At 36.6% G+C, this 15,991-nt stretch overlaps 1 protein-coding gene and 1 pseudogene across 1 annotated transcript; both read left to right on the top strand.

The window, feature by feature from the left end:
* The first annotated feature begins 1,620 nt into the window (after positions 1-1,620).
* LOC130556619 (immunoglobulin-like and fibronectin type III domain-containing protein 1) lies at positions 1,621-3,863 on the top strand. Its single transcript, XM_057337800.1, has 7 exons — positions 1,621-1,666; positions 2,186-2,308; positions 2,428-2,567; positions 2,642-2,741; positions 3,285-3,482; positions 3,571-3,620; positions 3,690-3,863. Exons 1-7 carry the CDS (start codon positions 1,621-1,623, stop codon positions 3,861-3,863), a joined length of 831 nt encoding a protein of 276 aa, XP_057193783.1.
* A 33-nt stretch (positions 3,864-3,896) lies between these two features.
* LOC130556617 (immunoglobulin-like and fibronectin type III domain-containing protein 1) lies at positions 3,897-15,975 on the top strand (annotated as a pseudogene).
* Positions 15,976-15,991: the final 16 nt, after the last annotated feature.

Genomic DNA, 15,991 nt, shown 5'->3' with positions numbered 1-15,991 from the left:
TTAGGGCTGTCTAATAAATCATTGTGATTATGACGATTAATTGTCTGTTTTAGAGCTTTGACTTTTAATTCTCATACATTTTTTATTCAGCTTTGAAACGACCATATTGTTCTGAATATAAAGACTATGTTCTTTTTCTTGGAAATACATTCCTATAGGAAAAAATTGGGTCATCATATATTTAAGGTTTAGGCTTTTACCTGTCAATAATGCAACCGCCAAATACTTGTAAATTGATCAGGAGTGAATTTAAGCCACCATTAAAATACTTTCAGACATAGAAAAGCTTCTAGTCTGTTTTTTTGTCACTTGCAAGACTACAATCAAAGTTTACTTCTATGTTAATGAGATTTTGGTAGACTGGTTTTCACACTGAAATAATATTAAATTGTACTGCAGGTTATTTTTATGGTATATGCTTTAGTTTTTTTTTAAGTGATTGTGTTGTGGTGGTACATTTTACAAGTATTGCCATGCTTTAGTTACAATATACAATAAAATATGCAATATGCAGATGCACTACAGCTCCCCCTAGTGTCTTCTATAGAGATGTGCAATAATTGCGATGATCTGAAACCATCGCGGTGAGGCCAAACAATTGCGATGAGACGATTATTTAATAATTATAATAATTTATGTTTGTTGAAGTTTATTTACTTTTCTGCTTAGCAATACTGAGATTGAATTATAGCAGAAAGTACATTGAAGGATGAAAAAAACATACAACATAAGATATAAAACAAAACAAAAAATAAGATAATAAATATACATTTGCACATATATACATATAAGTCTGTCCATTAATAAGCAAAAAATACATCCATTCACTCACTCACACACATAAACACATATATATATATATATATATATATATATATATATATGCCTATTTACATACCACTATACAAATTTCTTTAGAAATTATATTTTTCTTTCAAAATGACATAACTGAGGTAAGATCAGACTTAAGGTCAAATTAATGAAATTGTATCTCTGTTTCAAAAAAGGGGTCAAAAGCATTGATTTACAATGATATTTCTTGATCAATGATCACGAACCCTCTCGTTCTGTGGGACAGCAGCAGAAACAAAAACTTGACTCCGCCTCTACAATTTCTACAGTGAAGAATCACTATTACCCGCCAAAGCAATTTCTGCTGTGACAGTTGCAATGTCTCCAAAATTACTGGTCACGCTTTCAACGCGGAGACACGTTTTTTTCTCCTCATCACCGGGCAGATCTCTCTGTCCATGAGGCCGGAACAAATACGGTGGGTATGTGGAAATGCACATTTAAAACAATATTTATCATCTGTCATGGGATACGGTTTAGGCCTACTTACGTTCCTTACACTGAGTAAGCGATGGCCCCTACAGGTTATTTACCACACTATATTTACAATCCCAATAACACGGAAAGATGAAAAGCACGTTTGTTTTTCACACCAGTTCTTTTTTCTGTTTTCAAAGACTTCTGTCACAATTTGACCTCATTGCGATATACAGTAAATCAATGTGTTGAAATGTGAGATTCTCAGTCTTTTTGTAAATATTACTGTCTTTTTATATTTGCAGAGAAAATTTCAGTTAATCGGAATCAAGTGGAAAGATCTGAAACAAAATGTGGAAGAAATCCAAAGTATCGGATCCGACCGGATCAGGTCAAGGTGAAGCTTCAGTGTTCATTTAACATCAGTATCGACTCCTCTGGTGATATTATATTTTTTAAATGAAAAAAAGATATAATTGACTATACATGTAATATTTAAAGGGACAGTTCACCCAAAAATCTCTTTACCATGGAAAAAAAGAAAGTCAGACAAGTATGGAAAGACATGAAAGGGAGTACATTTTTTTGGTCACACTTTATTTTATTTTAAGGTCCAGTTCTCGGTTTTAGTCAACTATTAACTACGACTTTTGCTTCTTATTAATAGTTAGTAATGTAGTTGTTAGGTTTAGGTATTAGGTAGGATTAGGGATGTAGAATATGCAGAATATGTGCTTTATAAGTGCTTATAAACAGCCAATATGCTAATAATGTGCATGCTAATAAACAACTAGTTAATAGTGAGAATTGGTCCGTATACTAAAGTGTTACCATTTTTTTATCTGTATTTTTTACACATTCATTGAAAATCTCAAATTTGGTCACAATGTGCAGTTATTTTATGGTTTCACGGTAGTGAGCATCACAAAGAGATCTAAAGTTCCTGGAGTGATGGTCACACAGTTTGTGGAGGAGCTTCCAGAAGGAAAGAGCCATCCGGATTTTATCCGCAAACCCATCGCTCTCACCATTCAAGAAGGTCTGCTTTTACTTCTCTTAGAAATATTTTGAATTATCACAATACAGTGCTTCATCATTTGTGCTATTGGTCTGTTTGGTCTGGAACAATGTTAATAAAGAAATTGAGTCGTCTTACAGGTAAACTGGCTGTCTTCACGGCCATTGTGATCGGGGACCCCACTCCTACTGTAACATGGGCTAGAAATAATGGGGATGTATCTGATCCAGAGAAATATCAAATCAAGTATGACCCTGTTTCTCGAGGTCACACTATGGAGGTGAGCTGTGCTAGAAAATAAAAGGATATTCAAGTATTTCTATTGCTAATCTGACTCTTAGTGTTGTGTTTCAGATGCCAAATGTTTCTCCACCCCAAGCGGATACCTACAAATGTTTGGCTACAAATGAATTTGGAAAGGCGATGGTCACCGTCCTCTTGAATGTAATCGAAGGTACGATACTTCATCATTCTTTACAGAAACTCATGATTCCAACCGTCTGTGATGTTTGTCACTTTTATATTCAGTGGGATACAAGAAGGACAAAGCAAAGCGGGAAGCTTCTAAGTAGAAATAATCTGCGCCGTAGCTTTTATGTAATTGCATGTTATGGTGATATAAATGAATCAGTGTTTATTTTCTGAAGCTTCAGAAGCAACTGATCTGCACGAGCTCAAGGCCGTCCTGAAAAGAAAAAGGTGTTGTTAATCTTCTGATGTAAACCGAAAGTTATTTCAGGCAATCTTCGTGACTAATGCATTGATGATGCCGCATCGTCCTTTTTATTATTTTATTCCAAGATATGAACTGGTGAGGTTTCAGAGAGGTAGGAAGATGTGGTCCCCCAAAGCTTTAATAACGTTTGCCGATACAAAAAAGAAAAACAGTAGGAAATGAGTTTTTTTTTAAGTTTGATATCCTCCGTTCTTAAATTATATTCCATAACCTATAGCTATCTAACTTTCATCAACACTGAATTGTCTTTGAACCCTGCAGTAAAGTTCGTCCTAAAAGCGAAGCTGGCAAAATCGACCAGATGTTCTGCCGATAAGACAGAATACGGGCGCATCTGCGATGAATACGAGGTGACGGACTTCCGCTGGATGCTTAAGAAACTCAATGAGATGAAAAGAGAGAGAGAAATGGAGCAAGCCGAGGTAATCAAAGCTAATGATGAATTACACGTGTTCTTCGTAAGTTACATGTGAAACGGTGATGTTTTTCTGGCAGTTCCAACCTCAAACACATTGATGATGTGAATCCCGATGGAATCGCTTCATTCAACTTGATCTGAAACTTCTACACCCCAGCATCAGGATTTTCACCTACAAGGTAAGGACTGATAATGATGAAGGTTCATGTCTACACACGTGGTTGGCCAACTTTTGGTTTGTTCCTCAGGATGGCGAGATGATACCATATTCTCAAGAACTCGATTTGGAAATGAAGCACAACCTGAATCAAGTAGGCAAGAAATACATCTTCACCATCAAAGACCTTCTCCCAGATGATGCAGGACTTTACCAGTTGGACGTAGAGGACGCCAACGTGTTCTCCACTGAATTTAAGAGTTAGTCACACCCAAAGTAAACTGGTTTGCTTCTGGTGATGGTCACACAGTTTGTGGAGGAGCTTCCAGAAGGAAAGAGCCATCCGGATTTATCCGCAAACCCATCGCTCTCACCATTCAAGAAGGTCTGCTTTTACTTCTCTTACAAATATTTGGAATTATCACAATACGGTGCTTTATCATTTGTGCTATTGGTCTGTTTGGTCTCGAACAATGTTAATAAAGAAATTTTACTTAATATTTTTATCTTGTTTTCCAGTACAAATATCAAAACATTCTTAAATACTTAAATACATATACGGGTAGTTGACAAATGTCCTATGGTGTCACATAGCAACAACAAAATATATTATTTTATATTATTTTATATTTATAATAGAAAAATAGAAAAAGAAATATTTATATTTATCGCTAGTTGTTTTTTTTTTGCTGTGACACCATAGGACACATTTATGGTTTCTTTGTTTACTACCCATACATGAGAAGCAAACGACTCGAAATATTATGTTTTGTTTTCTGAATATGTACCAAAATCAGTTTTTACTTAAATTAAAAGTATTTATAGTATATATATATATATAAATATTGTGTTTTTTCACAACCCCCAATTGTTTCTTGTTTTAGGCATAACCTCACTTAATGTTTCAGTAAACAAGACTTACTAAAAAAGTCATTTTGCTTCTCGGGTAAATTTATTTTAATTTAAACTGAAGGACAAAATGAATCTTTAGCCGAAAAATATGTCGCTATGGTTACCAGTTTGTCAATCATCACAAATCACACGGGAGTGTGTACTATGTGTGGCTAAAGTCATTTGCGAACCAGTGGGCGGGGCTAGAGAAGTAGTCATTGATATTTTTCTGTGGAGGCGGTGTTCAACCTATCAATGACGTCATAGATAGGTGCATTCCAGGACCTGGCGTTCACTGAGCCTGGTGTCAATAACAGTTGTAATTTCAGTAACAAAGGCGTTTTCAGTTCTGACACTTACAGGATGTTCGCTTGAATACGATTCCCTCTTATATAACAAAAGCTCGGGTTAAAATTGAGGTCTTAAGTCATTGCCCCTTTAAAGGGATAGTTCATTAAAAATCTAAAAAATGTAATTCATAATTCATCCTTATGTCATTCCAAACCTGTATGACTTTCTTTCTTCTGCAGAACACAAAAGAAGATATTTTGAAGAACGTTGTTAACCAAACAACATTGAACCCCATTGACTTCCATTGTATGAACACAAAACCACTAAGACATTTCTCAAAATACCTACTTTTGTGTTGCACGGAACAAAGAGTTTTGAATGACACGAGAGTGAATAAATGAAATTCATTGGTGAACTTTCTATTTCGAATTAAAGCTACTGTATAACAGATCAATTGAGTTCTCATACTGTACCTTTCCCTGTGTTATTTTCCTCCAGTCTTAGTAACAGATTGTAAACCTTTAACATATCCCGTGTCTTCAGATCCTCCCCTGCTCTCTTTCTGTGCTCCGTCATTATTTACAGAAGATGCAGAAGTGTTGTTCACCTCACCTGACGTCTGTTTCTCATCACAGACTGTTTTTATAGCTGCAACAAACATGCAACATTGTGCAGCGCCTGGTTGTGGAAGAACACAGTCGCTTCCTTCGCATTCTGATATTAGGAATGCGTGGTTGAAGTTTATTTTTAAGTACGTTCCTGCTCACGTGGGTGAAACATTAAGCATTTGTTCGCTTCATTTGGATTCCTTTGTGAACAAGGCGCTGAATTTGCAGAGAGACTAAAATGAAAAAGCAGTGCTGTGCCGTCAATATTGGATCCGACAGGAATGGCGCAGCAATCTTATGTGAGTAAAACATATTTGTACTAAGCTTCACTATTGCTTTGTTGGAGATCGCTTGATATGTCCTGATAATGTAGAAGGCTCCAACTAAGTTCACTATGCAAACTGCTATCCAATCATAGCAGTGGGCGTTTACTTCCAAGTCTTCAATGCGGCACGCCCATTAAAAAAGAGCGTTTCTCCATCCGGCCTCAAAACCCGGGTAGAAAATAGCTAAAAAATTACTTATTGATTTTGATGTTTTCAAATGTAAAAACCACACGAATGTCATAAGTACGCCTCAGACAACAGTATAAAATAATAGAAACGGCCAGTTCAGCACACCTTTAATGCCTTGCCTTGTCCAATGATTGTTCAAATTGATAGTCATTCATACATCTCATCTATTTATATTTATATGCAAAGATAATACCAGCGTTTAAGCCCCCTAGATTGAAAGACAAGCATAAATGTAAGCAAGTGTCCATCATTTTCCCATGCAATGCAGGAATAAAATCTGCAGGATTTTCTGGAGACAATGCTTCAGACAGCGGTGGTGTGACTGCAGTTTCTGATGCGGTAAGATCTGTACTTCTTATAAAGAAAGCCTGCCTCCTCAAAAGTTATTAAAATCATCTTCAGTACGTTGGCTTTAAATAATAGGAGCAAGTGAAGTGTCACCAGTATTTCTCTGCCGTGTTGGTGTTAAACCACAGTGTGGCACTCTATGAATGATATCAGCGAGGAGACGGCACAGTAATTATTGTCTACAGCTTCAACTAACAAGATGAATAGTGTGTATGGGGAGGAGAAGAGTCATTTAGGCAGTTTAAGCGAGTGTTGATTAATAACTATCTAAACCTTATTCATTAGCTTCCATTTGGCGACTCCGTGATTAACAAGCCAAACGCTTTAATCTTGGAAAATGCATGATGCCCGACTATTGTTTATTGCTTGATGCAATTTTTTTATTATGCAATTTCTGTGCGTTGTGTATGAGCTGCAGTAAATTCTGACACTGTCTGACACGAACCCGCACTTTAAACACCCTCATGTCATTCAAAACCTTTATTTGAATGTGAAACACAAAAGAAGATATTTTGAGAAATATCACTGTCGTTTTGTGTTCATACAATGGAAGTCAACGGGGTCCAGTTTTGTTTGCTTACCAACGTTCTTCTTTTGTGTTCTGCAGATGAAAGAAAGTCACACCGCTTTCGAATGACAGGAGGGTGAATTAATGATGAATTTTCATTTTTGGTGAACTGTCTCTTTAAATATCATTATGTCACCAACTCTGGATTAGTTTTAGAAGATCAGCTTCACTTCACCAGTGTACTTTCAGATGTTTATGCTGTCAGTGGTAAACCAGCTGAACTTACCTGTAAACTGAGCACTGACAGCGTTGATGGCGTCTGGTCTAAGGATGGAGAGAAGGTGAACAAATGATAAATCAAAATGAGCAATTATGAATTAAAAAAATTACTTAATTATAACTTGCATCTCACCTGTTTACTTTGACTAGTTGTCCTCTAATGATGACGTGGTCATATCTAAGGACGGAGGAACACAAGAGTTAAAAATAAAAAGCTGCAAAGATTCAGATTCAGGACAGTATCGGTTTGAAGTGAATGAGTGCAAGAAAGTTGGAGATACTGGATGTTTTTTTTTACGTTTACATTTATTCATTTAGCACACACGTTTATCCAAAGAGATCTACATGCATTCAACATTTTGTTTTTACAAGGCTAAATTATAGCATTCTCTTTTAAAGGCACATTTTATTTATGAGACATTTCAAAATAATTTAAATATTTTACATTTTACTATAGGTATGTGTTTAGGTTAAATATATTTTTTTCATTCTGTAAACTACAAACAATATTTCTCCCAAATTTCAAATAAAAGTATTGTTTCTGTTTGCATTTATTTGCAGAAAATGAAATCTGGAGAAACAGGTGAAAATAACAGAAAAGATGCTTTGTATTTTTTCAGACCTCAAATACTGCAAAGAAAACAAGTTTATGTTCACTTTTGAGCAATACAACAGTCATATTTCTACATGTATTTAGGAAAAGTTCAAAATTCATTTTTTTATGTGATAACCTCAATTTTTTATCTCAGCTTTCATGTGTCTTGTCATGCTGTCAGTCTTTCACATTGCTGTTGGATGACTTTATGTCACTCCTGAGGTGTGATTTTGTTGAAATTCAACAGACACTGGACTGGAATGACCACAATACATCTAAAAAAAAAAGCTGATTAAATGAAAATTTGGAATAGTGTCTTTGAACTTTTTCCATGGCTGTATAATCCATACTTCAAATATTCACATCTATGATTATTCCCTAATATTTTGTGATCTAAATAATCGGAAAATCTTCCCAAGTTTGACCCTGATGATCGGCACAATTTCTCCAAAAGTGTGGTAGTGAAAGTTGGCCAAAGCGCTTCCTTCAAAATGCCATTCCCAGCACAAGATTCACTGGAGATCAGCTGGTTTAAGGACGGCTCTGAGCTTTTGGACGGTGGCAGCATAAAAATAGTCAAAGATCTAAACCACAGCCGTCTCCAGATAAAGGACTGTCGGCAATCCGACTCTGGGGAAATTAAAATCCATCTTAAAAACCCTTTCGGTACTTTTCTAGGCTCATTGTGCTTGGTATGTTTCTATTCAACTGTATTTCACATTCTGGAATAAATATGTATAAGCTATAAATATTTATCACATTTCCTTATGCTATATTAACTCATGCGGTCACATTGAATTGAAACATGTTTTTCAAACACTCCTTACAGACAAGCCCGGGCCACCGCAAGGCCCGATAGAAGTGACAGACAGCTCATCGTCTGTAATTGAGTTGAAATGGAAGCCACCGGGTGACACCGGAGGTTCGGATGTGACAAACTATCTGGTGAAGCGTCAGCAGGTCGGCCAGAATATGTGGAAGAATGTGTGGAATGGTTCAGCTGACCGCTTGTCCTTAAGAGATAGATACGTTGCCCATGGAAAGAAATACATCTACAGAAGCTACTCGGAGAACCCTGAGGGAATCATGGCTGGAGCTCTAAGTGAGAAGCTGCATGGAAATTGTGCACCCAAAATGTCTGTTATTATTATTTACTTGTTTTTATTGTTCTTATATTGTCTATGAAACACAAAAAGAGGTAACTACTACACAAATAGTATGTTTGTATGTTGATCTTCTTTTGTGCCAGTGATGGTTAGATTCATCTTTAAAACGTCAATCTGTGCTGACAGTATTATATTTGACCCAACAATGGGTTAAAACAACCCAGAATTTTGTGTTGAAACAACCCAGTGTAGGTTAAGTTACAACACAACGGTTGGGTTCATCACCTTTTGACCCAACACTGGGTTGAAAATGACAGCATTTTTGTGTGTATTTTTTATTGTAATATAATATAATATACAGTTAGGGCCATAAATATTTGGACAGAGGCACATTTTTTGTTATTTTAGCTGTGTATCAATATGTTTTCGAGTTACAGTTTTATAATAGATATTGTCTTAAAGTGCACACTCTCAGCTTTATTTAGAGTGTATTCACATCCAGATTAACTGAAGGATTTAGGAATTACAGCTCTTTAATATGAAGCGCCCCCCTTTTTCAAGGGACCAAAAGTAATAGGACAGTTGAATAAAAAGCGGTTTTATTCACATGTATGGGCTTTTCCTTAAATAATTTTGTCATAAATGAAGCATGTTAAAGGTCTGGAGTTGATTCTACATGTGGTGTTTGCATTTGGAAGCTGTTGCTGTGAACCCACATCATGGGGTTCAGGGAGATCTCCATGCAAGTGAAACAGACCATAGTTAGATTTTAAAAACACTACACATCCGTCAGAAAGATGCCAGGAACATTAAGAGCGGCCAAATCAACAATTTGGGACATTCTGGGGGAAAAAAAACACACCGCTGAGCTCAGTAACAAAACAATCCTAGGTGTCCATATGAGATCAAAGTGGTGGATGATGACATTATCCTCTCCATGATAAAGAAAAACATCTTCACAACTTCCAGACAAGTGAAGAATTAATCCGGATGCTTCTGTCTTCTGTTACATCACCAAAAAAACACCAGTGACCCAGTGCCTGAGGACGTCATGCATGGAAATGGAATCACACTGCCTGAACACTATTTTACTGAAGATGTTGTATGCTCATATCATGAGATATTCCAAGCCTTCTCCATATCTTTTATTCTTTTTAGTCTTATGCAGGCTGAAATTAATTTGATCTCTCCAAAAAAATGCTTTCTAGAGCTTGTTCGGCTATTTCAGAAGTCTAATGTACCCATCCTATTCTTGAGGCTTTTGCACCTTGTTGTGAACCCTCTCTATTTTTTCCTTGTATTCTCTTTATTGTTTTGATTGACAAACATTGACATATTTACCTCTTGGAGAGTGTTCTTCACTTGTCCGGATGTTGTGAAGGTGTTTTTCTTCATCATGGAGAGGATAATGTCATCATCCACCACTTTGATCTCATATGGACGCCTAGGATTGTTTTGTTACTGAGCTCAGCGGTGTGTTTTTTTCCCCCCAGAATGTCCCAAATTGTTGATTTGGCCGCTCTTAATGTTCCTGGCATCTTTCTGACGGATGTGTAGTGTTTTTAAAATCTAACTATGGTCTGTTTCACTTGCATGGAGATCTCCCTGAACCCCATGATGAGGGTTCACAGCAACAGCTTCCAAATGCAAACACCACATGTAGAATCAACTCCAGACCTTTAACATGCTTCATTTATGACAAAATTATTTAAGGAAAAGCCCATACATGTGAATAAAACCGCTTTTTATTCAACTGTCCAATTACTTTTGGTCCCTTGAAAAAGGGGGGAACTTCATATTAAAGAGCTGTAATTCCTAAAACCTTCAGCTAATCTGGATGTGAATACACTCTAAATAAAACTGAGAGTGTGCACTTTAAGACAATATCTATTATAAAACTGTAACTCGAAAACATATTGATACACAGCTAAAATAACAAAAAATGTGCCTCTGTCCAAATATTTATGGCCCTAACTGTAATAATACTATTATTTTAAAATGGTATTAATTCATATTTTGGGTATCAGGTCTCAAACAACCCTCAAATCAGCTAGCTTGTCTCCTCTCTATCCGTTTTCATATCTGTTTTTATTTTTTGTAAGAGCTCCCTCACCTACCAAACCGCCAACCCAAATGTCTCATGAACTAAAAACTACATTGGTTTTAAAAGTTTCCCCTAAACTACAACTGCATTTATGCTGTGGTGATCTTGTAATTTCTACACCCCGCAAATGCAGCATCCAGACATTTCATATATTTCAAGAACACATTGATATCAAAGGCGTCTAAGTGTCTTGAGATGATGCTGTCCACTAATGGAATTAATGCAACACAATCTCATCCATGATTAAAGGCCCGCTTTGATTTTCTTTGATACCTCCTCGTGGAAAAACTGAACATTTCACATACAGGATAATCGCAGCTGTAATTGGTTACTAGTTATTTATGTTTTTTTTATTTTATTTATCAGCTTTTTGCCTTTAATCTACAGGACAGTAGAGAGTAGAGAGTAGAGAAAAATGTTAAAAGGGAGGTTAAATTGGCCCAGAATATCAGATTCGAACCTGAATCTGCACAATGTCTCCTATATGTTGATACACATTGTGCCACAGTTCCTTTTACAGTTTTATTTTATCCTAGGGGATAACAGTAGTCCAAAAGTTTGAGACAACACCAAAAATATGTAGTTTCTCTATTGTTGCATTATACCGGTATTGACAATAATCATGATATTTATAGCCGTGATTTTGTGTAAATACTACAAATTTGGTAATATTGAGAATAATTCTGCACCAATATCATATTGACACTCTAAAATATGAGGTGGTGGTTTTGCACACATTTAACATATTGACAAGGTTACCAACTGTTTCTGTTCAGTAGATATTACGATATATCATTATCATGAATTCTTTTGGCCATGATAATCGTGCAGTGAAAATCTTATATTGTGACAGCCAAATTTTATTTTAATTGTTATGCTGATAATGGTATTTGTGATGACAGTGACAGAAAGTGATCTCTGGTTGGCACAGGTGTGAAGTATGCAGTATATTAATAGCTATTAATATGTCTGGAGCTGGAGAATCAAGTGCTCCATCCGTCATGGTCTGTGCTAAAAACCCCAACAGTAAGTTCTGTTCATAATATGTTATATTTAAAAAAAAACATTTTCCTAAAACAGATTTTAAGCTACATTTCAGAATAAGCATTCACAAGCCTTCCGACTATTCATTTGCAGTAAGGCCCTACTTCAAAGATCCTGTAGACTTCATGTTTGTGAGAGCAGGAAATTCCATCAGAATCAAAGTCTATTACGAGGTACTGTCCATTCTTTCTATTTGAATTGACTCTTCACTAAGCCCCGCCCTAAAAACATTACTGGCGAGTTCTATCTTAAGCCGAGCTGACACTATGGGACAGTGAGACTACTTGAATTGCTATGGCACTTACACTACACAACAAGGTTTCTTGTCATCCTTCATCTTCTTGTAGCAGCACGCACACTACACAACACAACGCAGACAAAGTGAACTAACAACAAGACTTTGGTCAAGGACCAACAGCGATAAAACCTCCCACATCGTGAACACTTCTAGTTTGATGGTGGATTGCAAATGGATTGTTGGTGCGTTTCCGCCATCCACTGGAATGGAGCGTGAAACATTGAAGTGTTTTTAAAGTGTTTTCTATATTCCATTATACAGACTTGTTGCTTTAGGATATCTAAATATCTAAAATATATAAATATATAAACTATCTGTTATACTAGCCATTTAACACGCTCTGTAATGTTAATGAATATATGCCAGCAGTTTTTAATTCCTCAACGCAATAATTTGACGCAAACCTTCTGCGCTGTGATTGGCTGGATTAGTTCCACAGCGTCACGCACAACGAGATCACTTGGCGATAATATCAAACAGGTTTGAAAATATCGTAGCGTCTGGGATAGGCGCGCGCCTAAACTTTCACTTTATGATGGTGAATCTTTACAGTTAATACGCGGGTCACATGCATATAGAATCGTTAGAGACCGGAGTTTATCCGTACGGAACACAGATAAACTCCGATCAGCTCCTTTACACCACTAATCATTGTTACACAATATTTTTTGCATAATAATTGGCTAATTTCAAAAGTGTTGCTTGATAAAGAGGCAGATGTATCGATGCGCGCATCGTCAGGAGCTCATGACGATGTATCGCCATATCGATATTTTGAACACAGCCCAAGTTTTGTTTAATTAAATAAAGTTCAATTTTCACTTTCAATAACTTTTGATTGCATTTCTAGCTAAAAATATATATTATCGTTTTTAAATATAAGATTGGATACTGCAAAGACGACTTCCATTACGCTGCCTATGAAGCTAAGCTGCCTTCGTGCACAAACGCTGCCTCCGAAGTGATTGGCAGCTGCTATTTGTGACCAAGCTGTAAGCTTTTTTTACTAAAAAAGCACCATCGTCAACCTTTTCTTGTCAAAAGTCAAATGTGAACGCAGCCTAAGTATCATAAACACTTGTAATCACAAAGCTTATTTTTGTGATCTATGGGAGGGAACAAGTGTGCCGCTAACTTCCGGGTTGGCCTACCAAAACACATCATCCCTGTGGCACTCTATTAGATGGCTTTGATTGATAATTTATTTCACTTTTAGGTCAAAAGCTTTTGAAGAATAAAGGCCCATTACACCAGTAACCGCAACTATAAAGTTAATCATGTTGTATTATATCAGCGTCCACAGCAAAGGACAACGATGTCATACTTTTTATAACGCAAGTCCTTTAAATTTGAATGGACTTTGATTGGCTGTCAATGTTTCATCGTTCATCAGCTAAAATCTAAATCTCCAAGTGATCCCAACCATATATTGATCCTCTTTATAATTGTAGTTGTGGTGTTGACTCTGCTTTTATCTTACTTTTAAAACGATTTTTTTCAACTTTACATCTTTATAGTTATCGTTCTTCATATGCACAGGCCTTGGATTAGTAAAGCATATTTGCGCAAAAAAGTGATGCCAATTATGTAGCCTTCTCACTTTGCAGCTTGCTCTGTGGTACAAGGAGCTATTTCGTGTCACAGGGTGAAGTTTGTGTTTATTGTGTTCCCGGAGTCCAGAGAGTCTCCAGGCTACACCCAAGCACATCTGCCCGGCTCCGGAGTCTTAGACAAGCTGTCTGGGCACGTCAAGCCTGGTAAACCCATGTCAATGTAAAACGAAACCTACCCTTAAGCCACACGAATATATATTTTTTACAAGGCCAGGAGTTTCATATCGGCATAAGCCCCTGAATACTGTAAATGTATCCGTAAAGGCTTTATATTTGGATATATCACAAGATGTAGGGAGGAAAATCACCTTACACCCAATATCATTCGATTCGGAAAACAGTTGATAAGCCGGCAACTAATGGCACTGTTTTAAGAGGCATTTTAGATAGAATTGAATCGTCCAATAAACATGCAATATGTCCGGTCATGTTACAAAAGAATCGTCATCCTACTGTAAATGGAAAGGCCATTGAAAATGTGACTAAGTTTGGGAACCCGATGTGACACATTAATGTGGATCCAATAATAATTAACATTACATTAAATTTACACGCATGAAATGAATTCACATGTGATGGTGACAGACCTTTCAGTAGCAAGACCAGCACCAACTCAACAGATCAACATGACTGAGATCATTAAAAAATGATTTGGTAAACGGTCCAAATTCAACATCATTCCTTTCTATAATGGATAAAACATCATACACAACGACAATATAAATATGATATATGACTATGAATATGGGGGCTGGAAGCCCTCCCCTGAGCTGTCCAAATAAAAGCTATAATGTGACAGCTGATTGATTCAACTGCATTCGCTCCACCAATGTTCTTCAGAGAACACGCCAGATTGACGCAGAGCCAGCGGTCACATTTAAAGGTGAGTTTATTCATTTTCATTAAAAAAAGGAAACAGAATATTATCAGAAATTGACAGATCACTCAGTAGTCATTTGTATTCACACCATCTTATCGCTACACCACACCACCTGATGGCTTTAGTTATGTGTTATGAATGACATAACTTCTATTAAAACTTTCATTTTATTATTTGTTACTTATTCATTTTTGGGCTACGGCGCCAACAAGTTTGTGCCTTTTTATACATAATCCAAATGCAAAACCAATATTTTTTGTCTTGATTTCCAGTAAACATCTTTGAAACAACATCGATTGACTTGAGAAGCGAAACCTGTTGTGGGAGATTATAAATGAGGTAATTGTTCTTACCCCACTGGCAATTTGTTTTTTCTTGTTTTCGGCATAAATCTAAGAAAAATTTGTGAGATTTATTTAAAATACAAACCGTCTTGCCAATAAAGTAAGAAAACAAACTTAATTTAGATTGCATTTTCTTAAAACAATTTATATGTCATGTTGTAAAGATGTCTAGATAGTTTTACTGAAAAACAACAAAATAGTGAATCATTTGTAATATCTTAACGTGAATTGTCCTTTAGCAAAAGCTGTTTTATATACATACATTGGTTGGTTTTCAAAGCATGTGGCTTTGTTCCACTACGTGTTTCTTGTACAAGAGTGAGAGACAGACAGACAGATAGACAGATTAAGAGAAACAGGAGACTTTTGGAAAGACTTTTGTACGGATTGACTCCAAAACCATCAAGAGCAAGTGACTAATGTTAATCTTATTATTACAAGACGCATCATAGCGGGCTTTTACTGGAGGTTGGTGAAGGTTATTTGGAATGTTTTTCGGCGAAACGCATTTACTAAACACAAGACGAACGTGTCACATCTTTCTGGTATTGATGTAGGCTGACAGATTATTACCAGTATTCGCGCTCGAGAGCAATCTGAATAGACGAGTTGCCATGGCGATCACACAATGTTGTTTTGTTCGTCTGCGATCTGTCAAACGTCGGATAACAGTTTCTTTCCCCTTTGGCCTTGTGAAAGCATGGCTGAGGAGCCTGCGAATCTAAGAACGTCATTAAGTGTTTAACTGCCAGTCTCGCGTTACTCTGTATGCGGAGACATCAAATTCTTAATATATCTTTATTGGCTGACTTTTTGAAGGTCACAGACTCGTGTATCTTCCGTTAAGAGAGGCCATTAAGAGCAAGACGGGTGAGTTTAGGAACACCTTTAATTACACTTCAGGCGAGGGGCGTGTTGTGTACCTGCTCGGTGAGATTCGAGATCTCATCTAACCTCATTTAAAGTCGA

This window comes from Triplophysa rosa, linkage group LG7 (assembly GCF_024868665.1).
Source record: "Triplophysa rosa linkage group LG7, Trosa_1v2, whole genome shotgun sequence".
Lineage (NCBI taxonomy): Eukaryota > Metazoa > Chordata > Actinopteri > Cypriniformes > Nemacheilidae > Triplophysa > Triplophysa rosa.
Note: the sequence above shows the minus strand (reverse complement) of the source record. Positions and strands in the feature narration are given on the sequence as shown.

What these genes read in the sequence shown, in the direction of transcription:
- LOC130556619 (XM_057337800.1), top strand. Translation starts at nt 1,621, where the DNA reads ATGTGGAAGAAATCCAAAGTATCGGATCCGACCGGATCAGGTCAAG. An exon ending in CTCGAGGTCACACTATGGAG is followed by an intron (nt 2,568 to 2,641) that starts GTGAGCTGTGCT and finishes GTTGTGTTTCAG; the next exon opens with ATGCCAAATGTTTCTCCACC. An exon ending in TCAGGATTTTCACCTACAAG is followed by an intron (nt 3,621 to 3,689) that starts GTAAGGACTGAT and finishes TTTGTTCCTCAG; the next exon opens with GATGGCGAGATGATACCATA.